At 51.9% G+C, this 26,936-nt stretch overlaps 1 protein-coding gene across 2 annotated transcripts in view; it reads right to left on the minus strand.

Moving 5' to 3' along the window:
• Window positions 1-26,936, minus strand: part of MERTK (MER proto-oncogene, tyrosine kinase) — a 62,152-nt gene that overhangs the window by 18,054 nt on the left and 17,162 nt on the right. The window contains exons 5-9 of one of the 2 annotated variants that reach the window (XM_030558218.1): window positions 20,824-20,910; window positions 17,706-17,821; window positions 8,962-9,145; window positions 7,318-7,469; window positions 129-279 (exon numbers count right to left, since the gene is read on the minus strand). In XM_030558218.1, coding sequence (XP_030414078.1) covers window positions 129-279; window positions 7,318-7,469; window positions 8,962-9,145; window positions 17,706-17,821; window positions 20,824-20,910 — 690 coding nt within the window. Of the gene's footprint in view, window positions 1-128; window positions 283-7,317; window positions 7,470-8,961; window positions 9,146-17,705; window positions 17,822-20,823; window positions 20,911-26,936 lie in introns of both variants that reach the window. The other variant, XM_030558217.1, reaches the window with a different exon arrangement.

The raw sequence follows: 26,936 nt of genomic DNA on the forward strand, positions 1-26,936 counted from the left end.
TTCTGCATGTCAGACATGTACTTCACAAGAGAACTCTTCTGGTTCCAAAGCCAGGAAAGCCCACAAACCAAGTGGCCCTTTGAAGTGAAATGCCTCGTTGATGACACAGTTGTACTATTGGTTCTTACCATCCCCTGGAATGAAAACCACCACTGGGTCGCTGAAGGGCCCGATCCCCCCCTTGGTGACGGCGGCGACGCGCACAGCGTACGTGGCGTTAGTGACTACGATCGCGACGGTGGTGACGGTGGCGTTCTGCTGGGCTTCGGAAGAACGATTCTGCTGAAAATGAAAAGAAAGAAGCTAGCACCGGAGAGAAGAGCAGCTTGTTTTCGCTGGATATTGCCCAACCATGAAAACTTGAGATTTATTTTAATCTAACATTCTTTCCTGATGAAATGTTCTGGTTGCCGACCCTTAATGGCCAGCAGGAGTTATGACCCTGCGCAATGTAACTGGGAGCTATTTATAGGGAATAATTGTTCTTCAAGAGCTGGATGAAAACAACGTAGCTGGACAGGATTTCCTTTTTAAACCGCTTCACTGATTGAGGCATGATTCAACCCAATGGTCATGCAGCCTCCTGGGCTGCAGGCTCTGGGACAAGGTGAACTACCCTACCGAGGAGACAGGAAAACCTACACAAGAGAAAATACAATCACGTGTCTCTAGTTTGAGCCTTCAGGCTATCGTCTGCCCCTGCTGCCTGGAGCCATGTGGCTTGCAGGAGTTATTCCAATAGTCCCATCCCCGGCTCCCTGCGACACTCCCTGCAGTGCCACAGGACTCTACCTCCCACCCAAGACTCACAGAGCAGAGATTACATGTGGAGCTGGCCACAGCGAGGCCTTGTCTAGATGAGGGTTTAATGGTATTAGCTGACAGGTCTGAAAAGTGTAGCGCAGCCTTTGCAATGTGCTGAAAGGGCGAAGGCAAATCCCACACTCCCCTAACATCACTCGCCCAGCATTCTGCGTGTCCCAGGACCCGTGCCTGGTCACACGAGGGTAACCGGCCTGTTAGTTCAAAGAGGTTATTGCACCTTTTCTCCTAGCCCAGACGTGACTGGGGGGGACAAGAACCCAGCAGCAGTTTAAGTTCTCTGCATGAAGCACTTTTTGTGCCCCTCACATCAGGCTTGTCCCACACTTTGGCCCCGGCAGGGCGACAGGTTTGGCTGCAAGGGCTCCTATTGGCCCCACCTGTGACCATGTTACCACAAACTGACCTTGCTGGGGAAGGGACGGGCTCTCTGGGAGTGTGCTGGGTGGGAACTGTCTTCCTCACTAGGCTCCTGCTCTCTCCATCAAAGGGGAATAGGCTTTCCTCACGGGACAAGTTGGCCCCTCCATAGCACCCGGGCTGAACTCCAGACATGGAGCTCTCAGGGCTTGTCTACATCAGAAAGTTGCAGCGCTGGTGAGGGAGTTACAGCGCTGCAACTTTGAAGGTGTACACATCTGCAGGGCACCACCAGCGCTGCAACTCCCTGTTTGCAGCGCTGGCCGTACTCCCGTTTTGTCTCGGGTGTAGAGGATCCAGCGCTGGTGATCCAGCGCTGGTAATCCAATGTAGACAGTTACCAGCGCTTTTCTTGACCTCCGTGGAAGGAGGAAGCCTCTGGTAATCAAGCTGGTTTCCTTTCCCGGTTTGCTCTCTCGGTCCCGGAGCCACCCAGCAAACCGCAGGGAAGGAGACCTGCTTGCTCGGGGTTCCGGGACCGAGAGAGCAAACCGGGGAAGGAGACCAGCTTCGCCGCGGTTTGCTCTCGCGTTCCCGGAGCCAGCCAGCAAACCGCAGGGAAGGAGACCTGCTTGCTCGGGGTTCCGGGACCGAGAGAGCAAACCGGGAAAGGAAACCAGCTTCGCCGCGGTTTGCTCTCTCGGTCCCGGAACCCCGAGCAAGCAGGTCTCCTTCCCTGCGGTTTGCTGGGTGGCTCCGGGACCGAGAGAGCAAACCGCGGCGTTCCCGGTTTGCTCTCTCGGTCCCGGAACCCCGAGCAAGCAGGTCTCCTTCCCTGCGGTTTGCTGGCTGGCTCCGGGACCGAGAGAGCAAACCGCGGCGTTCCTGGTTTGCTCTCTCGGTCCCGGAACCCCGAGCAAGCAGGTCTCCTTCCCTGCGGTTTGCTGGCTGGCTCCGGGACCGAGAGAGCAAACCGCGGCGAAGCTGGTTTCCTTTCCCGGTTTGCTCTCTCGTCCCGGAACCCCCCTTGAAGCCGCCCAACAGCGCTGCAGTGTGGCCACATCTAACACCACTTGCAGCGCTGGTTGCTGTAAGTGTGGCCACTCTGCAGCGCTGGCCCTATACAGCTGTACGAATACAGCTGTAACAACCAGCGCTGCAAAATTTTAGATGTAGACATGGCCTCAGTCAGAGATGGGACCCAGGCAATATTGCCTCACGCCTGTATGCAGTGCAGCAAGTTATCTGTTGGGATTTGTTTTCTGCGTATCGCTCCTTTCAACGGAAGCGTCTCTCTCCCTGCTGCCCAGCCAGCTGCTGTCCTGCTCAGATACGGCCTGCCAGCTCTCCCCAGTCATGGATACCTTGTTCCTTCTCATTTTAGGCCTCATCCTCGCTGCCAGAGGTCTCCGGCCAATTTCCCCACCAGGGTAAATTAGTAAAACTCTACCAAGGTCAGTGGAGCAGGGACCGTCTGCACCCGCCGAGAATCTGGCCCCTCTCCTTTTTCCATGCATGAAGTGCGACCACACACTTGCAGTAAGGCAGATCTTTGTTTCACAATTAAAGCAATGAACCAGGGAAGGCAGACTTTGTAGCCGACTGTTTTATACCAATGTGCTTTCATGTCACGCTAATGACATTTCTAGTTTTACACTGCGTTTCCTTTCATGGCCCCATCACCACGTTAGATTTGTTTCAATGTTATCAAAGATGTTTTTCTTGATCACCTATACAAGTGATTCCCTTTGCCACAAACTCTCTGTTATTTCCTGCTTTTCTTGGAGTCAGCTGGAGAGCTGAGAAAGTGACTGGCGTTGCTCCATGATAACTCATTACTGAAAAACAACCGTTCGGTGACAGATCATACAGCTGGCAGACTGACGTGCAGATTACAACATCTGCAGACAGTTTTCAAACACAGTGCGGTCATGATACAGCAGCAACAGGAAAAAAAAATTGGTGAAGTGCCAGTTCAGCAGGAACCAAATCTGATTTGCCATTAGACAAAAGAACTCTAAAAATGGAAACGAAACTACTATATTAACATACACACACTTACAGGCCTCCTGGATGTAGGTGCTGCGAAAATAGCTCTGTCCTGTGGAGCAGCACTGAAGAATGCTTGGCCTGTAGTTAAGCACGTGAATACAGGGATACTTTCCTGTTCTTTGGCAACATTCCCAGGTTTCTCCTGCTTTCTTCATGGCACCCTGAGGCAAAGGGATGTCTGCAAGGTGGTGTTTGTATTGCTGTGTCTCAGTCAATGCAAAGAACGTCTACATTCTTTAATCTCTCGTGCAGCTGTGCTGTGCCACGTGAGGAATATTCAACTGGCTGCGTACAGCACATGCAGGAAATGCAGCCTTCTCAAGTGATGTGGCACACCCACTGGGTCAGATCCTCTGTCCCCCTTCAGGTTCTTGTAACAGGACACTGGAGAGTCCCCTGGCATAGGGAAGTTGCCAGGAGGCATAAAATGGGCACAGCCACCTCTGCGAGATTCCTGTCCTGCCCTGGCATTTTCAGAGGCGCATTGGTGGGGGGGGGGGAGAGGTTTCAGCATAACTTGGCTGCTGGAGAGATCCGTAGGGCTCTGTGACTTAGAGCAGTCGGCAGGCTGCCACCCCAGCCCTGGTGTTGGGGGCGGGAGAAAGGCAGCTCGGCTGGCTCTGACCCGCTGGATTTAATAACCAAGAAAACCTCAGCTCAGGAGCTGCCATGTCACAGTAAAAGCTGTAAACAAGCAGCTGTGTGGACTAGCCTGCAGGCAGCCAGCCGTTCCTTGGCCAACAGACTGTGCGAGGCCAGGTATCTGCATGTGTGATTTAGTATCTCTCCGCTCCATGGCCCCAGGCCGACACAGCGCTTCAGCACATACCTAACTTTAAGCACATGATTAACCCCACTGGCTCCAATGGGGCAACTCGGGCGTGAGGTGAGTTAGGCACAGGCTTACGTACCTTGCTGAATCAGGGCTGCTTGTCCATCCTCTCTGACCCTACCCTCTTCGTGCATCGAAGTCCCTGATTCAGAGCCTGGAGGGAAGTGTCCGGACTGACTGAGATGTCATTTGGAAACGCTACGGTCAAGATTTTCCAGAACAGATCCTGAATGAAGTTGGAATCCTACACCCACTTTTAGACATCTACCTTGGTGGCTTGATGTGCAAGGTGTTGAGGGTCGTCACATCCATGCCCCAGTTCCGGCCAGCGAGCGAAGGCACCTGACCCCATTGTTCAGGCTGGACAAGAGAGAGGTAAAACAGGGTGTGTTCTGCATACTGAAACACCCTCCCCAGGATTCCACCCTCGCCCACATAACAATCTGATGCATGCTGAATGGACGGCATCCCCATGTGCAGCCCATGGGGGAGCGGAGGGGTAGCCTGCAGGTCCCCTCTGTGGTTGATTGCAGCGAAAAGTGCATCCACTCCTGCTAAGGCACCCGTGCGAGTCAACAGCCGCTCTCCATCGTGGGAGCTGAAGGCAGCCACCAGATTTCTCTCTTCCCAATGTTTTACTGCATGCCATCATTAGCGCGGTCAACGAAGCACATACACAACTCCCCTCCAAGGAGCGGTCAATACGATTGCTCACACAAGTCAACGTATGTGGCGAAGGAGGTAGGGTCAGGCCCAAAGTGAGTCTGCAGGTCGTCTGGAAACTTTGTCTTCATTTCTTTGAAAAAACATGTGTTTCACAGCCCATCAACCCCTTCAATGCAATAAAAAAATCATGATCTCCCCCCTCCTCTGCTGTTACGTGATGTAGTAATGGAAGTGGTCTGCTGTTCTCCCCTTGCTTGAGAGCAGGTTGCACATTGTTAGCCAGTGTGGCATTCTGCTGTTACCCATGAGCATCCCACAATGGCACAAACGAGTTGTGCTTGGTTGTCGAAAGGACAACTACCCATTTTTTTTACATTAGTCTTGCCGTTTGCCGGGTTGCTGTAGTTGCGTTGGTCCCAGGATACTAGAGGGACAAGATGGGGGAGGGAATCTCTTCTACTGGACCAACTTCTGTGGGCATATCGAATTATTTTTGGTAACGGCTTTTAGGACATAGGCCGTAGGCTGGGAAGGCTGAAATGTTGGCCAAGGCACGGATTGATAGGATAGCTTGAGGTGTTGTGGAGGGACACCAGGGACAGTGGTTACAAGGCTCGCTTGGGTTTTGACCTGACGTGTGTGCACCCTAGAAGCCAGCTTGCGAGTACCAACATTTGGATATTTGTAGGGATGTGTAAGTAGGAAAAAAGGCCCTGAAATTTGTGTTCTGGGCTGCCTGCATTCTGACCCTGAGGCATTACATGACAGCAACATGATGTTTTGCCCTGCAATGAATGTTGTAAGTAGATGGTATGAATCAACCGTAAACACAAAAATAGTCTTCAGCCCCAATTCTGCAAAGAGCTTTTGTCCTGTCCAGCAAAGTCCCATTCTTATGCACCTAGCCAAGACCTCCTACATCAGAAGCCACTCACCCACTAGCAGAGATTTTATATCTTCCTTCGGCTCAGCAGGTTCTCCACACTGAATGGAGGTCACTGAGGAACAGTAAGCAGCTATGGTGTGTAATTATCCTGAAGTATAACACCTTTTTTATTGCTTAGAAGTCTTATGTTGGAAATTCACAAAAAATATAAAAATAAAAAAAGTCCTTTCTCCCCGGCCTTGTGAGAAGATAAATGTGTCAGCATCTTTTTCCAGTGTTAGTCACAAGATCATAATATCGTTTTCCCGATTTCATTGTGCATGGGCCGTGTAGATAGGATAAAAAGGGAACAGAAATCGCAGTGTCTTAGAAAAAGAGTGTGAATCATTTCTTCCATGCAGATTTCAGAAATGTACCCATTCAGCACCTTTTTGTGTTTTCAATTTTGGATTATTCAGAGGGCAAAAAACAGCCCAACAAAGTACACAAGTAAGCAGGCAACATCTGGATGGAACCATGTGTCCGGCTTGCCGGCTTCCTTTTGTCTGGTCTATAATGGCTCCATTTGCTTCACATTTGTTATGCAACTCCCCTCGTTCATGTGCTGGGATTTCCCACAGTGCAATGGCTCTAAGGTCATGTGTTGTTCTGCCTATTATCAGCAGTGACCCAGGAGCAGCTGGACTGATCAGGCTAGTCTGGCATGAAGAAGAGGCCAATATCTCTGGGTCCTGAAGGCTTTTGTAACTGGCTTTGCTGTAGCCCAGAGAAAACAAGCAAAAACAACAACACAAAGGGTCAGAATTTTAAACTCGGGATTAGGGCTGGCTGGAAAATAATTCTGTTCCACAAAAAACTGTGAGGCTTTGGAATTTGTTTCCGTTCCAATATGCAGCAAGACTGAGACCTTTGGAAATCTTTCATGAAAATCTGAGAGAGATTTGGAGCAGGGACTTCAACCCTGATCTCTCGTTTGCCCAGAGAGTGTCCTCGCCACCAGGCTCTTCTGTCTGCTGGGTCCCTCGCTTACCCTCTGAAATTCCAGCCTGGATCCAAAAAACTTTCCCTAGGGAAACGGTGTAGAAATCGGCACGTTTCCATGAAATATTTGTTAGGACAAAAGGGCATTTTCCAACCAAAAAAATGTTCACTGCGTTTTTTTTTTTGCCCAGTTCTATGCAAGATCTCAAATGTTCCCTTCACTCTGCCCTCCAAACAAAGAGGCTCCCCTGCTGCATACAACTCCCCACCCATGTACCTCGTAGCCATTTCCATCTGCAAAAGCTACCGAATCCGAATTCCCGCTCCAAAACCTCCAGCACCGGGAACAGCCCCTCAAAATACTAACATTTTATTTGTTTTTGTAGAGAAACCCCATAGAGAAGCAATAATGAACAAGCATTTTTCTTGCTTTGCAGCTCCCCTTTAAGACAAGAACAGGCACCACAGCACTGGCTAATATTCTTAGTTATGAACTGTAACTGTATTAAGCCAGGGCACTGCACAAACATACACCACAGAGCCAGTCTCTGCCTTGTATGGCTACAGACAGGAGGTAGATACAGATGGGGGCCACCAGGGAACACTGAGAGGACACCTGTCAGCAAGAAAGACAGCGTCGTAGCTGCCTGGCCATTGTTGAGATTTTTGTGGCCATCGCATTACATTTAGTTTTTATTATATTTCTTTTCATACTCACCGTTATCTTGGAGTTCTGCCATGTGTGCAGTAGCCTGTAGCCCTGCAGTTCTCCATGCTTTCGTCCAAGGTGAGGCTTTGCCCATCTGACTTCCAGGGAGGAGCTGGACTCGTTGAAGAACACTGTGACATTCAGAGGGGGAGTAGATGGGGCTACAAGACACAAACAGAATCACATACAGAGCTAAGAAAATCAGGCAGACGTGCCCATCAGCAACTCATGTGGATGTGGTGGGGCTCCCGGGTTGCAGAACTCAACTTGGGACATTCTGTGTCTCACAAATGGAGGCCCCAATCCTGCCATGACATTGGCGCCCATGTGGAGCTAATGGAAGGATCAAGGCTAATTCTTTAATTAACCCGCTCTCTAAGTCACTCTGTCCAAACAGCCATGTTTTTCAGATTTCCTGAGCACACTCTGGCCAGCCCCGTGGCAGGAGAGCCATCTGGAGTGGGTGGCATTCGAGGCTCTGCGTGTCTCAGGTCTAACTGCTGTTTTCGGTGCTGTGATAGCTGCCACGCGCAGGTGTCAGAAGGCTGCGGGGATGGGCAGGGGAGCGATTGAATAGGAAAACACATCCCTTCTTGAAGCTGCATGCACACATCAGGGCTGGGGGGGAAGAAGAGTCCCTGGCTCACTTCCCCCTCGCACTTCCCCACTCCGAGAGCAGGGAGCAGCCAAGACAAAAGCCATCTTTCATAACCCCCATACGACCCATGACCCCACTGTCCCCGTCAGAGCGCCAGCACCATGACTGCGGGGTGGCATCGTCGGCTGCTTTAGCTGCAGATAAGATGTGGACCCACAGCCCCTCGTGAGCACTGAAGAGTCTAGTGCATCTTTCCCAAAGGGCTAATTCCGGTCCGGGTGGCTGGGCCGTGTCTCCCTACGAGGGTCCTCGCAGTGCGAACTGAGATGCTCCTCTCCTACGCAGTAGGTGTTGCTGGCCCAGCATGGCAGCTGCATGGCTCCATGCGCCTGGATCCCCACAGAGCTGGGACCTCCCTCAGGCCTGAGAGCGAACACTGGCTGTGCCCTGCTTTGCCGGCTGGGCTTTCACAGCCCCAAAGAGCCAGGATCTGCAGTGTCGAGGGCAGAGTCAGGCGCAGGCTGGTAGGTGCGTCAAGTGTCAAACGGGGGATGCGCTGTTTCTCTCTAAGGAGCCCATCGTGCACCCCTATTCCCATGGAGCAGAATGAGCCCAAGCCCAACCGGCCAGGGGCTGATTCCCCCAGCCCTGTGCCTGCTGCAGCCAGGGAGCGCAGAGGGGTGGGACATGATAGCTGTGTAAGTCACTGCATGGAGGGTGGAGAGCAGAGCCCAAATACTCCTCCCAACCATAGCCCCCAGCTCCCCGCAGCCGCGCCCTGCCTGGCTGAACACTGAGGGCAATGGAAGCACTGGGGGAGCGGTGAAACACGGCAGTGAGGGCCAGCTAGCACATACACATGCCTGCCTACACTTCCCAGTGCCAGAGACCATGTTGTGCTGCCTGTGTGCTGGTGAAGGAGCTCCCGGTGACCCATCCCTTGGGCCTCGGCATGGAGCTGTCAGCACCCTCTCGGCAAACTGAACCCCTCGGCAGAGGGCCCTACAAAGCACAGATCTACAGACTGTCCTGAGACTTATTTGCTCTTGTCCTACCTCCCTCAGTTGTGCTGGCCAGAGTCCAGGGGCTGAATGAAGACCAGCCGACTTCGTTCCTGCAGGAAACACGGATGCTGTACTCTGCCAGGGGCTGCAGCTGCTGGACGTGATACCGATGAGGTGGCACAGAGGTGTTCCAGATCAGAAATGAGCCCTTGTTCAGTGGAGCCGCTTCCCTGACCTTAATTGAAAATCAAACAGGGACACAGATGAGTCAGCAAGAACCTGCCGTGCCAGAGGCATGTTAGGAATTTGAAGTCTGTAAACAGGATCCAGAATTCTGTCCTTCCCGCTTCCTCTGCTCTTCCCTCCACGCTCTCTTAACTCTTACGGGGAGGAGACCGGGGGGAAGTTTCATGGTAGACAGCAAGGCTGAGACTTCTAACAAACACGGCCTACCATAAGAAAGGCCATGCTGGGTCAGACCAATGGTCCACCCAGCCCACTGTCCTGTCTGCCGACAGTGGCCAATGCCAGGTGCCCCAGAGGGAATGAACAGAACAGGGAATCATCAAGTGATCCACCCCCTGTCACCCATTCCCAGCTTCTGGCAAACAGAGAGGAGGGACACCCAGAGCATGGGGCTGCACATGTTCTCATTTTAGAGGAGGACACAACGTATTTATGGTAAAATGCACAACTGCTCTGCTGTGTGCACCCTGATTTCAACGGAGGAATAAACAAAGTGTAACACAGACTTGGAAGCTGTCGCTTCTGGTACTGAATTTCCACTCTAAAAGCTCAGAGCGGTTCTATTCCGAGAAACTTCTTTGTTACTGACAAGCCCCCCAAAACTTCACAGACCCCAACCAAAGAGGATTCTGCAGCGTTATGAGGGAAACAGCCTGTGGAAGGTGGCAGGTCGATGTATTTAACAAGTTATTCTCCTTGCACTGAATTACTCAGAACCCACACACATTGTCAGGAGAAAGGCATGACAGGGGACGAAGGAGAAAGGCATGACCAGAACTAGGCACAGTGAGATTAGATGGAAGGCACAGAAAGATCAGCAAAAACAACGAGGAGTCCTTGTGGCACCTTAGAGAAAGCTTGAGCATAAATAAAATTGTTAGTCTCTAAGGTGCCACAAGGACTCCTCGTTGTTCTTGCTAATACAGACTAACACAGCTACAACACAGAAAGATCAGGATCTTATCTTGACCTTACAACTACCTGGGCTGGAATGGCTCCCCCAGAAGACGATTTCCCAGCTTCAGGCAAGCATGCAATTTCTCCTCTTCCCCACTCTATTTCAGAGTGAACCACTGAATGGGAAGTTCCCAGCTCAGCTGGTGTCTGAGGCCTTGTGCTCCACATAGGTTGTTTCAGGACAGCCAGCAGCACCAGTTTGCATTCAGCAAAGAGAGGGGCCCAGGCCTAGGGCTTAGTGTGCAGGACTGGGAGACAAGAGCCCTAGAGTCAGCATTGACACTGGCTCGCTATGCAGTCAGTGGGCAACATTCATCACCAAAGATGAGGACAGTTAATGTCGGATTCCCAAACCAGACAGAAATGCAGGGTCAGAGGCTCATCAGATGCTGCTAGATGCTTTGGCAAGAACGTTTAAAGCAGCGATCAAAACCATCTGCTGCTGCTGCCGTCTCATTTATTGTCATATAAATACCGTAGTATGTCTCCAGCTATTGTATCCTCTTGTCTCAACCCAGAGCCGTCCCTAGACATTGTGGTGCCCTACACACTCCCTCACCCCATGGGGGTGTGTGTGTGCTGGCTCCAGGCCTCTGCAGAGGGTGGGGGGGCTGCGCCCAAGGTCTGTGGGGGGCAGGAGCGAAACCACCCCCCAGCACGAGCCAGTGGAGTGGGTTGGGAACAGGTCGCTCCACCTCCGGCTGCCCAGTGATTGCAGAGTGGACCCGACCCCACACATGGGGTGGCGGGAAGTGGAGTGACCCAGCCCCAGCCTGCTCCACTCTGCTCCCCTGGCTCCCAGCCTTGGGACTTGGGGGGCAGAGGGGAACCGCCCCCCAGCACTCACTGACAGCACGGCTGGGAGCTGGTGGAGTGGGCAGGGTCACTCCACTTCCCGCCACACAGTGAGTGCAGGGCATGCCCGGTCCCTGCTGCAGTCCCCCGGGATGTAGCTCAGGGGAAGGGGTGGAGTGGGGGGGAGGCGGAGCAGGGGCAGGGCTTTGGGGAAGGTGCAGTGGGGGCAAGGCTGAGGTGGAGCAGGGGTGGGAAGAGGCAGGGTGGGGGTGGAGCAGGGGCTATGGGGAAGGGGTGAAGTGTGCACAGGGTGGGAGCAAGGGCAACTTTCCTGGCGGGCTTAGCTGCTGGCCGCTGGAGCAGCATGCAGTTGTGTAGGGCACCAGGAAATTGATGGTGCCCCACGCAGCTATGCAGTTTGAGTCTGGGTAAGGACAGCCTGTCTCAGTCCTACACAGTCAAATGTGCGATGAAAAGCCAAAGGGGCAGAAGAAAGCTGCCGCGCTCAGCCCCACAGCCTTTTGAATGTGTCAGCATCGGCTGTAATAGGCCCGATTCCCAGGGGTGCTGCGTGCCCTCAGCCCTCCCTGGCTTTGTCCAATCAGCCCCTCCGGAAGTCGGGCCTGTTACTGTTAGATCACAGTGAGAGTCAAGTGAAAAGCACCTGCATGACAACAAGTCAGGTCTTTTTTAAATAGACGGCAGGGCGAGGAAAGCACATCCCCCGAGACACCCGGAATCCAGACACTGACACCCAAGGGAAACCCTGCATCACACAGCGTCTTCCCTCAGAGAGCTATCGCTGCAGTGATGTTACCATTAGCTTCCTGCAGACTGCTCACCGGGACCCCCTCAGCACTGGTCAAGGTGACGCACTGCACTTTCCAGGGACTCGTCGCTAAATGGGGGTTGTGGGATGTGATTTACACCGTCTCGTTCAGCAGTGAACCGGGCTAAATAGAGAGGGCCCAGCGCTGCCTTTGATACACGTCCATACCTCCTACTGACCTCAACAGGAGCTGGCTGTGCATGTCTGAGGGTAGAATTTGGTTCACAAAATCCTAAGCAAAACCTTAGCAATATTATTCCAAATAGGGCTGCAACACGTATATCCAGAACGCGTGCTCAGCGACCAAATGTGCAAATGGATTCCTAATATGCAGGTGGACCGGTCATGATTATGAATTCTAAATCCATCTGAGTCTTGTTGATTCCCGAAAGGGGCCGACCGACCCAGCTCATTTGGAACTGGAACACAGGGCTCAGTTCCTGCCAGCTGGGGCAAGGAGAGCACCCGCTATTGTCACTGACAGGGTCAAAAACTAACTGCACATTTGGCAAGATGGCATCACCTGAGCCAGGCTGAACAGCGAAGGAGGTGAAAGTACAGTGGCTGAGTCACCGCAGTCGTTCTTGCCAGGAATCATATCTTGTTTTCTGATTTAAAAGGCTATTTCCTAGTGACGGGTCATGTAAATTAAGTCACAGGAAATTCTTTGTCCCTCCACCCTACTTCCTGAGCTGTAGTAAGAATGGAACATTAAATGCTGCACTCACTTTACACTGGATCGCATCCCCAGAGACCTTTCACTTTCACCAGCCCTCATACAGTGGGGGTTATGAAGTGCTAGAGGAGGAGTCACTCTGATCCGACACAGTGGACGTGACTGAGGGCAAATGGAAGGAAGCCGGGTCTTACTCACTATTTTTATTATGTACATTGTCCAACATTTTAATTCATCCACAGGCCAGGTGTTCTCAGAGCCGGGACTCCTGGGAGCGCAGTGGAATACTAAAGATGTCGCCTGACCCCGCTCGGATTCCGTCTAAGCCCCAGGCATCCCTTGTGCTGCCATCTAGAGCCTAGCGTGCTCACGTTAGTCATCGCCCTCAGCCGTGCCGGGCAACTTTTAAAACGCAGATTTTAGCCACCACAATGCATTTAAGCCAAAGGACATTTTCCCTGAAAAAGACGCAACCTTTGAAATGAGCGTCCTAAGCTGCATGCACCTGACTGAAAGGGTTAACAACGATGGGACATTCTGAATAAGTCATGGCACAGAGTGGCGTTTAGTTATATACCACTCGGCATTTCCCTCAGCAAACTGGCATTCAATAAAACTAGCTGCTATTCCGATGCAGGTAAAAATGAACCCCTGATAAATGATGCCGAAATCACCGAAGAGCAGAAAAAGGACTGGGCCCTGGAACACCCCCTGCCTTCCCAGGTTAGATTGCAGGATTGGCCCCAAAGCGCCCATACAGAAAGGAATATCGGCACTCACTCACTCAATCATTTATCAGGAAGCCAACTTCCTTCTGATGGCCGGCAGAGTGCAGAGAGGTGTCCTGTACCTTTGAGTCCACCTGGGGGCGCTTTGAAAGCTTTATTTTGCTTTTGACCTGCTTTATCAGCTTATCAAATGGGACAGATATTAACGCAACACAAACCCTTTATGGCTTCCAAACCACTTGAGTGGAAAAGCTGTAGCTGCCAGGTTGGATTCTCCCCACGGCAGGGGGAGTGCCCTGCCAATGGCCAGGACCCTGCTTTAAAAGCACCATTCTTCCCGTCAGTCCAGCAGCACTAGCGTTGCCTTGAGGTGAGCTGGGCTCTGAGTAGGATCTGTGACCATTTCAGACTCAAACTTCTCGTGTTGCCTTGTGAGCATCTGTCCGCGCGTCAGATGGCTACTGGCGCCAACACTCTCCCTCCGCCCAGCGTCCCACCCACACAGCTGAGCTGGGCGCTGGGACCATGCGTAGTGAGGGGCAGCCTCTTCCCCTGCTTGTCACAGAAACCTCCTCACAGGTGCTACTGAAGCCCAGAGGTTATAGCAGCCTCCAGAGGCCCCACAGTGCAATGCAGACAGGCCATGCAGCAGGAAAGCTACTTACTCTTGTACAAGTCCCCACTGTCCACACCCTGTGATGCGGGTGAAGGAGGGAGTGCATGCCGGGCACTACCCTAATGCGCATCTTGGCACATCACAGCTGAGTCTTGTGCTACGCAGGGATCTATTAATCCCCAAGGAGCACAACCACAGTGGTGGGACTGCCAGGAAACCCTGCACAGCAGCAGAGGACAGGACAGGATGAATCATTTAATTCTCCCACATGGAATTCAACTGCTGCGGGTGACATCTAAGCCAGCAGCCAGATGCCCACGATGCACCAGTGAACATCTGCCAGCCAGAGAGCAGCTTGGCCACAGGAGAGGCCATCTTCTCAGACCTTTCTGGGGGAGCTGGCAGGAGCACAGGGAGCATCGCTGTACTGTATCCACAAGATCGAGATCACCTCTCCAGACGCTGCCATAACCCAGTCACTGTGCTAGCAGAGTGTCACTCAGTAACCAACCAGTGCCTGACCTCCCGGAACACTGTACTCTGGCTGACCATTTCTAAGCCCTTAATGCTGCCCCCGCTGGGACGACACACCCAGAACGGCACAAATCCCATGGAGCTCTTCCCCAAGGGAGGCAGGTAATTGCATCCCTCTGCCCCGTAACTCCCCTCCAGTGACCGGAAGAGTCCACGCAGCAGGTGTCTCACACTTCCTATTCCAACCCCTCTATGCCTAGTTGAGGTCTGTCTGTCTCTCCGCTAACGTAAGCGGTGCTAGCTGGGAGCAGCCCAGCGAGGGCTTGTGATTCAGACACACACAGAGCTCTCAGAGCGTCACAATTCACTGGCCCCGCTTGTTCTCAGGGGGATGCACTTGGCTGCCGTCTTTTACAGGCTGGAGCTTAAATCTCCATGCTGGCCGGTGTGTGCAGGGAGGTGGCCCTGTTCCCATTCGGAGAGCTCTGTACCTAGCCGTTGCTCCAAGGTAATTTTTCTGTTAGACTCAGGCTGCCGGTCTTCAACAGCTGCATGCAATGATTGCACATCTGGGAGAACACCCCACCATTAACCTTTCCCTCTTAACCCTGCACTGGGAGATCTGGAACCAGGACCCTGCCACTCAGACCTCCCATCTTCCCTCGGCCTGCAAGTTAATGTGGCATAGGCGCCGACTTCTAATGGTTCCGGTGGGTGCTCAACCCCCCTCCGCCCCCGGCCCCACCCCGACTTCACACCTGCCCTGCCCCCATTCCAACCCCTTCCCCAAAGTCCCCACCCCAACTCTGCCCCCTCCCTGCCTCTATTTGTCTCCTCTCCAAATCCCTGCCTGGCCCCATCTCCTCCCCTGAGCGCGCCACGCTCCTGCTCCTCCCCCGTCCCTCCTGGAGCCTGCAACAGCTGTTTGGTGGCGGCGAGTGCTGGGCAGTAGGTGGAGGAGCAGGGACGTGATGCACTCAGAGGAGGACGCAGAGGAGGTGGTGAGGTGGGGCAGGGACTGGGTGCCGGTGGGTGTAGAGCACTCACTAATTTTTCCCAAGGAGTCAGTGCCTATGAGTGCATGTAACTGTAACCAACCCTGTCCTAAGCACCATTCCATTACCACCCTGTGTCCCATAGTGATACAACACAACCCTGACACGCTCTGTACAAACAGCAACTAAGATCTATACTAAATATCTTGCAGGCCTCTCATAACTGATTTAACCAAATAACAATTGCAGAATACTAACTGTGGTGTGTCACCTATCACTTAAATCAGCCTCTGTACCAGATGACTGGACGGTAGCTAATGTGATGCCGATTTTTTAAAAAGGCTCCTGAAGTGATCCTGGCAATTACAGGCTGGTAAGCCTGACTTTAGCACCAGGCACACTGGCTGAAACTACAGTAAAGAACAAAATTATCAGACACATCGATGGACACGATATGGTGGAGAAGAGTTAACACAGCTTTTGGAAAGGGAAAAAATCACACCTCAGCAATCTATTAGAATTCTTTGATGGTGTCCACAAGTCTGGATATAGTGGACTTGGACTTCTGACAAGGTCCCACAGCAAAGACTCCTCAGTAAAGTAAGGAGTCGTGGGATAAGAGGGAAGGTTCCTATCATGGAGCAGTAAGTGGTTAAAAGACAAGAAACAAAGGGTAGGACTAAATGGTCAGTTTTCACAATGCAGAGAGGTAAATAGTGGAATCCTCCAGAGATCTGTAGTGGGACCAGCGCTGTTCAACATATTCATTAAATGACCTGGAAAAAGGGGTCAACAGTGAGGTGGCAAAGTTTGCAGATGATACAAAATTACTAAAATACTTAAGTCCAAAGCTGGTTGTGAAGATTTACAAAGGGATCTCACAAAACTGGGTGACTGGGCAACAAAATGGCAAATGAAATTCAATGCTGATAAATGCAAAGTAATGCACATTGGAAAACATAATCCCCACTATACATATAAAATGATAAGATCTAAATTAGCTGTTACAACTCAAGAAAAAGATTTGGAGTCATTGTGGATAGTTCTCTGAAAACGTCCACTCAGCGTGCAGCGGTGTCAAAAAAGCTAACAATGTTAGGAACCATTAGGACAGGGATAGATAATAAGACAGAAAACATCATAATGCCACTATCTAAATCCATGATATGCCCTCACCTTGGATACTGCATGCAGTTCTGGTCGCCTCATCTCAAAAAAGAGATAGTAGAATTGAAAAAGGGTACAGAAAAGGGCAACAAAAATGATTAGGGGTATGGAACACCTTCCATATAAGGAAAGATTGAAAGGACTTGGACTGCTCAGCTTAGAAAAAAGAGACGACTAAGGGGAGATATGATAGAAGTCTATAAAATCATGACGTGGTGGAGAAAGTGAAGAGGGAAGTGTTATTTACTCCTTAACCTAACACAAGAACAAGGGGGGTCTCAATGAAATAGGCAGCAGGTTTAAAACAAACATAAGGAAGTGCTTCTTCATACAATGCACAGACAACCTGTGGAACTCACTACTACGGGATGCTGCAAAGGTCAAAAGTATAACTGGGGTCAAAAAGAACTAGGTAAGTTCATGGAGGATCAGTCCATTAATGGCTATTAGCCAAAATAGTTAGAGATGTTACCCCATGCTCTGGGTGTCCCTAAACCTCTGACTGCCAGAAGCTGGGAGTGTACAACTGGGGATGGATCACTCGATAACTGCCCTGTTCTGTTCATTCCCTTTGAAGCACCTGGCACTGTTAGAAGACAGGACGCTGGGTTAGATAAAGCATGGGTCTGACCCAGCATGGCTGCTCTTATCGTCTTAACTGAAACATGCCCTAAATCTTCCAAAACAGCAGAAGGGAGGGAGAGAGGGAGGGAGGGAGAGCTAATCCATCCCTCCATCCTACCTCCCAAGGGAAAGGTGATCAAGCATCCTGAAGGCACCTTAACACCTGTTTCTTCTTCTTCCTCCAGGATGCAAATCTGAGACGCCCCCAACTCTGAGATGTCCCCAACTCCAGCGCCCCCAGGGCAGCTGGCACTGCCCGCTGCCAGGCTGCAGGTGTCTGGCCAGCAGGGACCTCATGGCTTTGACACCCTGACACCCTGACCCCATGAGGGTCTTGACCACTTTGGGACCCCAGACCAGCAGCTCAGCATGAGATGAGCAACGTGCAGAAGCACATGGCCTGCCAGCTGCTCCGCACACTTGTGTCTTTTGACTAGTCCAGCATGGCCTTCCCACCTGCAGATGGAACAGGAGCCTGTGCTCTTATTTCTCGAACACAGAGATGCCTGAATCTCCACTCTCTCCCACCAGTGTTGACCAAGTGATTTACCCGAGCAGCAATGCAGCTATCCCTGGCTTATGCTGGTGCATGTGCAAGGAGAGACAGGCCCAGCATGGCTGGCAGCCTCTCTGCAAGCACCACGCCACACCAAACACAAGCAGCTCGAACCACGACGCCACGTCTTACCTGGAGGCGGCAGCTGTGCAGAGGCGAATAGCCGTCGAAGCCCGGCACCCAGGACACCACGAGGCTGTGCGCTGTTCTATTCAGGACACGCACATCGGCTGGTGCGGCCGGAGTTCCTACACGAGAAAGCCAGCGCTGGTCAGCTCTAACGCGTGTACACACAACGCCGGCTCCCAGCCGCCTGCAGTGCGAAAACACGCATGTGCGAGCTTTGCAGAGAAACACCTGAATGCTGAATTCAGCGCTGTGGAGGTGGCAGAAGCCTCCCCAAGAGAACTATGCTGGGCGTCCCAGGGCTGTGTTGGGCCAGGGGGAGCAGCACCACCTTTGGAAGGCAGATTCAAGCAGTGGCCTGACATAGAGGGGTGAGGAGCAATGGCATGTGGGGATTCCCGGGGCTGGGAGCTTGCCTGGAAGCCGCACAGACTCATAGACTCATAGACTCTAGGACTGGAAGGGACCTCGAGAGGTCATCGAGTCCAGTCCCCTGCCCTCATGAGGGAACTTCCAGTGCGCACCGGCAGCGTCTCCACGGAGTAACTGCTGTGCTGCGGGTGAGTGCGCTTTAGAAATCACCCCTGTGCTGCGTGTGGCCGCCCCATGCAGACAAGTCCAAGGGTTGTGCTCATCGCTATAGCACGGTCATGAGCTCGGGCATGCTCGGACCCCTTCGGGCCGCGAGGGGCAGCGTGTGCTCAGCATCAGAGTTTCAAATGGGCGTCGCTGATTTACCATGCTGTGTTCTGTCCTGTCGCCCTGCAGAGCTGCTCTCCTTGGCCAAGGATCACCTGCCCTGGCCGCTGCCCACTCGGAACTGCAGGACACAGCTGGGTTGAGCTGAGCGCCACCCCGGGCAGACAGCTATTGGCAGAGCACTGGTTGCAGCCCCGAGTCGGGAGTCTGGCTGCCGTGGGCTGGGCAGACGTACCCTCTGAGATAGTTGGAATCGTGTCTCCTTTCACGGGCCCGGCACTCAGAAGCGAGTGACTGGATGGTCTTATGGGGCAGGGGAGAGGGGGCAGGGGTGCCAAAGAAGTTAGGGCAAGGCTTTCTCAGAGGAGGAGGACACAGTGCTGTGTGTGAAGGCCAGAAGAAAGCTGCCCGCTGAGGGAGAGTGGGGCGGGGAGGGGGATGCAGCTAGACCACTGACCTCCTCCTGAGCCCATCCCAGCTGCCTTGGAGAGGCTACGCTGGGCGGGAGGGACAGGTCAGAAGCAAATCGCAGGGCTCACCATTATGCTGATGTAACAATACACAGCATCAGTTTATTGCTATCTCCAGGTGCCTCCCCAGTGCCAGCGGTGAGCAGCGGACTGGGAACAGCGCCTGATCATGCTTTAAACGTCCCCGAGGGGCCACATTACCCGAAGGAAGAAACAAGGCCTCTGACCCTCCATGTGGGGTACCTGCTCCCTGCACTCTCCCCTTCCCTGGCCTCCAGGACAGGTGCTCCTGGCTGGGCCCTGTTCCTGCCAGCCTGGGTGCTGCTGCCATCTGGGGCCTGGATATGGCACCCTGAGGTGCTGGGACTGGGGGAAATGACTTCCCAGAGCCTGCAGCACCATCCCTCGCAGGGAGTCGAATACCAAATGGGTGAGTTAGTCAGGAGCCCCCCTTTACAGTCCTAATTTATGGGGCAGACTGATAAAAATAGAGGCCATCCAGGCACTCTTCTTTAAGGTACACGGCCAGGCAGCCAAGCCTGATCGTGTGTGTGTGGGGCCGGCAGTACCAAGATTTCAGCCAGGCTGCTGACAAAGCCCTAAGGGAGTGACTGGCTGTTCGCAGCCCTCTGGGTCAGATCAGGGCGGCTGGCCAGGATGAGAGGCTGACGGTGGGAGCGGGGACTCGTTCAGGAGCACTGGACACTAACTCCATGTGGAATCCAGAACACAACAGACCATCTTCACCTTTCCTGGAGCCGCCTGCATACGCTCGGCGCCCGTGAACTGCAACCCGCACTCTGCCTCGGCTGGGAACGTGTGGGCTCAGGGAAAATGCTCCCTTGGCCGCCAGGGCGACTCCAGCTTGGGAATTTCAGGAATTCCCATCACTTCCGATGGAAACACGGAGGCTGGCTCGGACCATGAAGGAAGGAAGCGAGGGAGGGAATGGCACAGCCCTTCTGAAACTCCCCTCGGTTTGACAGCTCTGCTTACAAGTGAGCTCTTGGGTGCCTCCTCCCCCAGTCACAGCCCTGTGGACGCCCAGCTTCCCAGCTAGCAGAATCTCGGCAGGGGACGCTTGGGCTGCACTGGTGTCTGCTTTTCAGCCATAATCGTCGGGGGGCTGGGGGTTGTTGCTGCTGTGGCCAGCAAGGGAGGGAAGGCAGCATGCCCTGCTGTGGAGGGGACAGACTCAGACCAAAGCGCAGACACGCTGTGCCTCCATCCAACTCTCCTAAGTGCCTTAGGATTTATGGAGTTTTGTGAGTTTGGTGCATCTTGTCCTCTAGGGTAGGGGCAATATCTGCTCTCTCCAACACTACAACCTGCAGGGATCTCTGCCAATCCCCGGGGGAGGTTTGAGACCAGACTTTGGAGCACAGCTTCAAATGCAATGACTAGAGCTGGGCAGGAAACAGTTCTCCTGTCCGGCAAGAATTTTTGAAAATATTTTCCCACCCCAAATTGGGATGAAAACGCAAAATCTTGAAAATGTTCATCACCCAAAAATGCAATACTATCAGACTGGGTCAAGTGAAACACTGAGATCACTTCTAAAGGATTCTTTCTACGCTGACATTTTTTTGTTTTCAAGATTTTTTTTTAAACTATAAATCAAATTTTAAATTTTAAGACAAAACGTCATTTTGACCTGAACAATTTATACTTTGTTTTGTAAAATGTTAAAATGGGACATTTGGATGATTCCGAAATGTTTTTTCCAAGGTTTTTCCAAAACAGATTGAAATGGGCTCTTTCTGTGAACAGTTCTGGTTTTGATGAATCAGCCTCTTCTAGCACAAAATTTATTGTCCAAAAATTCCCAACCAGCTCTAACAATAACCTCATTTCCCAGTCTCACTGCCACGTGGGCTCAGGCAGGAGCCACAGACAGTTTACTAGGCAGAGACCTTAGCAGCAGTAGTGAGACAGACTTTACATTCATCACTTACTTTTGATATTGATCTGTACTTCATTCGAGGCAGTTAGCCCTTTCCTGTTGTGAGCTTCACAGCTGAATATTGCAGTTTCGCTAAGACCTGCAATAGGATAAAATACAGAGATTTAAACATTCTATTAAAGCTAATGTTAAAAAAATGATATAATACATAGGTTGGGAAAAGAGTGTCTGTACATCTGGGTATAGTGCTAAGATTATCCGCAAATACAAAGTTAGTTTTTTAAAAGTCATCTGATACATAGAGTTCACCATAACAGGACAATGGCCAGGCGGTGGTGACCTTTCGCAGGACAAAGGGAAGTCCTTTCACCACCCTGTATTTCTTTCAAGCTCATTTCATTTCATTCTCCACACAAAGATACCAATTCCCAGGTGCTGTTCAGCTAGCCACGAACCATGTCTGAACATCAACACTCCTTCACACACCAAGGGGAGACTTTGCATATTTTTTTTTGTTTTTAAAAAGTTATTTTCTTTTCTCACGAACATGAATAACCTATTTTTGCATGAACCACTTCAAATTTGCCATACGCTGCATTTCTGCATGTGCGGCGAAGTAAGCAGGAGAGGAGAAAGTTGACATCCTGGTCCCAGTGAAGCCAGGCGCTCAGATACTATAGTGATGAGTGCAGTATAAAAACCTACGTAGAACTTCTGCTAACTTCAGTAGGGCCAGGATTTCACCCAGTACTTTAACTAAGAAGCAGTGAACATAAGTGTGAGATGAGGGGAGCAGACCCAGTTCTGCAGCCCACAGCAGCAGCTGTTGCCCCATTTGAGAAATGGAGAGGCAGAAAGAGGAAGAACCCAAGACAATAAACCTTTGGTTTGTTTTTAAAGACTGCCCAAAAGTCACCCAAGTGCGATAGCAGCAGGAGAACCCCCCAGGGTCCAGACGTGACCCCCACCCTGATAACGGTGCCTCACCCAAAACCTCACTTCTTCCCAACAGGAACACGGGCCATGTGCAGAACTGAGCACCCTGGACCGCTGCAAGGCGACTGGGGAACGTAGCACGATGGATTCAACGCCCCCCACGGGCCTGCTGGTGCTGCCAGCTGCTGTGCCCACACTGCTCCACTGACGCTCTCCCCATGGCTCTGCTGCCTCCTAAACACGCAGCAGAGATGGCTGCCCTGGCAGTTTAAAGAGCCACTAGAAAAGCTCTTTTCTTTCGCAGGACACTCCCTACAACGACAAAGCCTGGCTAGCCCACCCTGTCGCCGGCTCTGTGGGCACGGGACCAAAGCCCCTGTGCCCTGTGTGGTAGCTGTTCCTAAAGGCAGGGGGACATTGACGTTAATTTCCAGGTAGGACTTGCAGACCAGGTCCACCTCTGTCTGCCAGGCCCCTCTCTTCCGAAGAGGAACACTGTGGCCCAGATGATCAGCTGGGGCGACGTGACGCAGTTCACCGCAGTCAACAAGCTCTGCTAAGACACACCAGCTGCGGTCTCGGCCCTGGGCTTTTATAGGTTGACCTCAGTCTCTGGCCATCCTGGGAGTCTTTAGTCCCCTACCTGCCCTTAAGTCAGGCCAGGGAAGTCTAAATATCATACAAATATTTTAGTGCTAGTTTGGAAGGGCCCAGAATTCTGGCCTCTACCTGCCAATCGAACCACTCGACCCGCCCAGGCCCATGCGAGGGTCAACAAGGAAGAGAGTTGAGACCCCCTTGCTGGGAAAAGGGTCTGGACTGAGGGGCGCGGTGGGCTCCGGTGGGGACAGACAATCTAAGGCTGACTGGCTTCTAGCTAAAACACTGGGATGAAGGCAGTGCTTATGATGTGTGTTGGCCTTTGCTGATCATAAAGGAACACTGGCAGTGCCCTTATCTGACAGGGCGGCTCGCTCTGTGGGACAGAGTCCAGAATTCTGGGCGTTACTTCCAGAATCCAAGAGGAAGGGAAAATTATGTGCACAACATGTTGTGGGAGCCTCTGGATACTACAGTAGACTCAGAGTCTGGGCATCCCCTTCCCAACCCACTTCCTGCTCTGCACGATCCTGCACGCCGACGCTGGGGACACGCTGTTCCTTGGCGTGCAGGACACAGAGACCAGGGCTCTCCTTAGGAGTTTGGGGAGGGCGCCCAACCTTAAGTGCCTCACTTTAAATAACTCTTTAAGCCACTACCAGCCACCTCTGCTGTCGAGGGGAGGAGCCCAGCAGCCCCTCTGCAGCTGGGCAGAGCTACCCACCTACGCATATTTGCCAACCTGTGTCTAAGGCAGGGATTGTGAAGGCTCCCTGTCCCCATCCACTACAGGAACTGCAGGGTATTTGGCAGGGAGAGCCTATATTGTCCTACGTACAGTGCCCCTGCTGCCTGCTCCAAGGACAGGGCGGGAAGCTGTAGCCCTCGCTGGTCAGAATAGGAGCTGGGGAAAGGAATCTTCCTCCCGTGCTGCTGGTGCGTTCTGCTCTCAGACTGACTCCCGGAGCTGCCTGTCAGCAAGCCCTGTTACAATCCCAGCACTGCTCCTGCCAGGATCAATCACTTGCCCAGAGCAGTCCACCTGGGGCAGGGAAAATGATCCCTCAGTCCATAGGCTGCTGCAGCACTGAAACACCAGCACTCGTTATGGCCCATATCCTGACCCTTTAAAGTCAAGGGATGCTTTGCCATCAGCTTGGCCCCTTGTATGTAGACTATTGTGTAGCGTGCTAATAAACCAGACCTAACGTTGTGAATTCTTCAGATTCAGAGCCTAGACTACTGCAGGGGGGCCAATGGGTTCCAAACCTAAAGGGTACAGTAAGGAACATAAGAGCAGCCAGACTGGGTCAGACCAAAGGTCCATCTAGCCCAGTGTCCTGTCTGCCGACAGTGGCCCCAGAGGGAATGAACAGAACAGGGCAATTAGCGTGTGATCCATCCCGTCGCCCATTTCCAGAGTCTGGCAAATAGTGAAACAAACCAGTGAGTTGTTAGAACTTGGTTCACCTTTTACATCTACCCGAGAGTTGGTGCATCTTCCAAGCTGCCCAAATCCACAGGTCTCCCGTTTCCCAACCTCTCTGCATTATTTATCACTATTATCCCTTATTCCCACCGCACCCCAATAAACGCCGCACACACAGAAGACAAGGGCTCATTCAGTTTCTGCTCCGATCAAACTAGGAGGCAGAATATAGAATAAAAACCAGCAATGCTCAAAAGGACACAAGTCTTTCTGATGATGGATAAAACTCTCTCTGTCTCTAGGGTGAGTATCAAGATTTCATCCACACTTTGGTCCCCTTTACGACTATACAAGCAAGAGCTTAATGCTGGATGTCTTAATGATTCTAGGAGTATTCCCCTCGTTAGATATACATCATATTACATCACCAAATCTAGCACTGTGCCTGGTATCTCCGGGGGGAAGAGCTTGAGAAGCCTGAAATGAAACAGGTTGCAGGTTTCTGAGGAATTCCTAGTTTCCATTTTGATTTTCATAATGCTTCTCAGCATCCGACTGCTTCTCTTAAAGTTAAATATCTGAGGTGGAAATGTGGAGTTTCCTCACTCCCAATAATTATAGGGTGGCTACCATGGAGCAGGGCCGCCCAGAGGATTCAGGGGGGCTGGGGTCTTCGGTGGCGGGGAATTGCCACTGTTCCCAGGGCGGAAGGACCACCCCGCCATGGGTCTTCGGGGCACTTCGGCGGTGGGTCGTGGAGTGGAAGGAACCCCCACCGCTGAATTGCCGAGGAAGATGCTCCAGGGGCCCGGCCTCGTGAGAGTTTTCCAGGGCCCCTGGAGCGAGTGAAGGACCCTGCTCCAGGGCCTCCAAAAAACTCTCATGGGGGCCCCTGTAGGGCCCAGGGCAAATTCTCCTGCTTGCCCCCTGCCCCCCCCAGCCCCCGGCGGCCCTGCCATGGAGTTAATGTGCCAGGATTCTAAAAGATAGATAGGAATTTGGTAGGAGACCAAAGGGGCAATGCTGAGTAACGCAGGCATGAAGGTCAGCTTTTGGTTATATGAATTAGTGGTAATGACAGCTATCAATCGTTAGAACTGGGCTGTGACTACAGTATAGCTACTCTTTAATTACCATACCGGTATTATAAAGTACATAAGAAAGAAGAGAGCCTGGAGCACTTGGCCTGGTGCAAGATTCGAGGCCTGACCCAGAGACTGTGAACCAAAATCAGTCCATGGATTAAAGCAGATGTTTACAAGTTCACTGTCTGATACGTGACCTTGTCAAAAGTATTGCTAGCATGGCTAAAACACAGGCACTTCTAAGAAGCAACAGATACTAGGTATATGTCAGAACACACTCCGGAAGATTAGCTCAGGGACACCCTGAGCTAACACCAGATAAGAGGATGTTTTGCCCAAGACACCTGGAGCATGATACAAAGGGAGACAACAAGCAGGTGTCCTGAAACATGTGAGGTGGCACAGAAGTTGTCTCGGTCTGTAAAGATTGGGGTACCTCACCATAACCCTTTGTGTGGCCAAGGGGGCATCAGAAAGTCCTACTGCACACTGAGTACTTGTGTTTTAGCATATGTGTAACCATGGAGCCAGGGTGCTAGACCTATATTGAGGGCAATAATCCTGGCCTTTGTCACTGAACCGTGCCAGTGGTCGTTCTTTCTGGGTAGGGCTATCGAGATCTGCTGAACCAACTGTTTGCCCAGGACTGGGAGAGCGCACAGAGAGAGCATGGATGCACCTAACTGACAACGAAGTATACCCACCTCCCACTGAAATTAATGACAGGTCCGACTAGCTCTAATAGCACTCCCAAACACAGCTGTGTTTGTCAGAGCTAAGTGCCTTTGCTTCCTAGCCACTGACTTTTACTAGTGGGACTTAACGGTTTGCATTCGGCTTTGTGCATGTTTTGGCAGGTTTCATTTCCAATGTTCTCTCCCTGGGATATGTTTTTCAGCTGACGTGATGTTATGGACAACTTTCCTTCTTCACGCTCCTGTTCTCACAATGTTAACGAACGCTTGGCACAATAACCCAGAATTGTTTAATGGGGAGCAGGGGTTACTCATTGGCTTCCTTCTTGCCTTACTTTTACATAGCTCTGAAATTTTCTTGTTTTCAATTAAAAATCCCATAAAACCAGGGCAATCCTTGTATTTCAGTTCTATCTCCCTGGCAGAGGTGGGATTTCCCAGTGTTCTTTTCAGTAGTTTCAAAATACTTTTGGAAAGAGGATTTATTTTTACCTTCTAATTTTCTAGGCCGTAATCACGGGGATCAGGGTCTTGCACTGAAACCTTTGCTCAACCAAACAGCTCTTGCTCATGCAAGTCGTCCCTTTGATGCCAATAGGGCGACTTGGGTGAGAAAAATTGCTCCAACCATCCGACCTAGAGTTTGCCAAACATAGACAAAAAATGCAGAAGGCATGAGTCAGATCTTCTGGCTTTTGCTGCCTTTTAAAATCTCTCTCTGGAGCCCAAGACATGCCAGCTATAGCATAGCACGTGTACAGCTGGGAGTGAATCAAGCAAATCCTCCACTTTGCTCTTTTATGGCAAAATCCTTCTGGATTTTACATCAGAGTGGGAATAAGGTCAGTTGCAGACAGGACGCGTCTCTCTCCCTTACTCATCCTGATTTGCCAGGTCTCGTTCCCCTCCCTACCCTCCATGCATATCCAAGGCTTTTCTATATCCCCATTTGTTGGCTCTCCTTGGGTCCCCTAGCAACAGCAGCAGCAGAGTAACCAGGTGTGATCTCAGCAACACTCACACCCCTATGAAACTCCAGGGTCACGGCAGCCTGTAGGTCAGAGTGAAACTCAGCAGACATCTGTAGGGAAACCCTGCCATGTGCTAACACTCAACCCCACGGAGCCATGAGTCTGGGGAGAAAGCTAAAAGGCAGGGAAGATGAGGGCCCTGATCCTTGGCTCCAGCCCAGGAGTGCTCGGTGCAATTCGGAGGAGTTGCAGTTGCAGCCCCATAGCTGCTCTGATCTACATTGGCTGCCAATGGCCCCAGGAGAAAATCCAGCCCGGTGATCCTGCACCCATTATAAGCCTCTCAGATCACTCAATACACTGACGGACTGAATGCACCTCATCCAGCTCCTTTGTGTGCCAGCCTGAGACAGCCCACCTCCCTCCCAGGCCTGCCTGTTCTCATGGAA

Source organism: Gopherus evgoodei, chromosome 3, assembly GCF_007399415.2.
Source record: "Gopherus evgoodei ecotype Sinaloan lineage chromosome 3, rGopEvg1_v1.p, whole genome shotgun sequence".
Taxonomy (NCBI): Eukaryota; Metazoa; Chordata; order Testudines; family Testudinidae; genus Gopherus; species Gopherus evgoodei.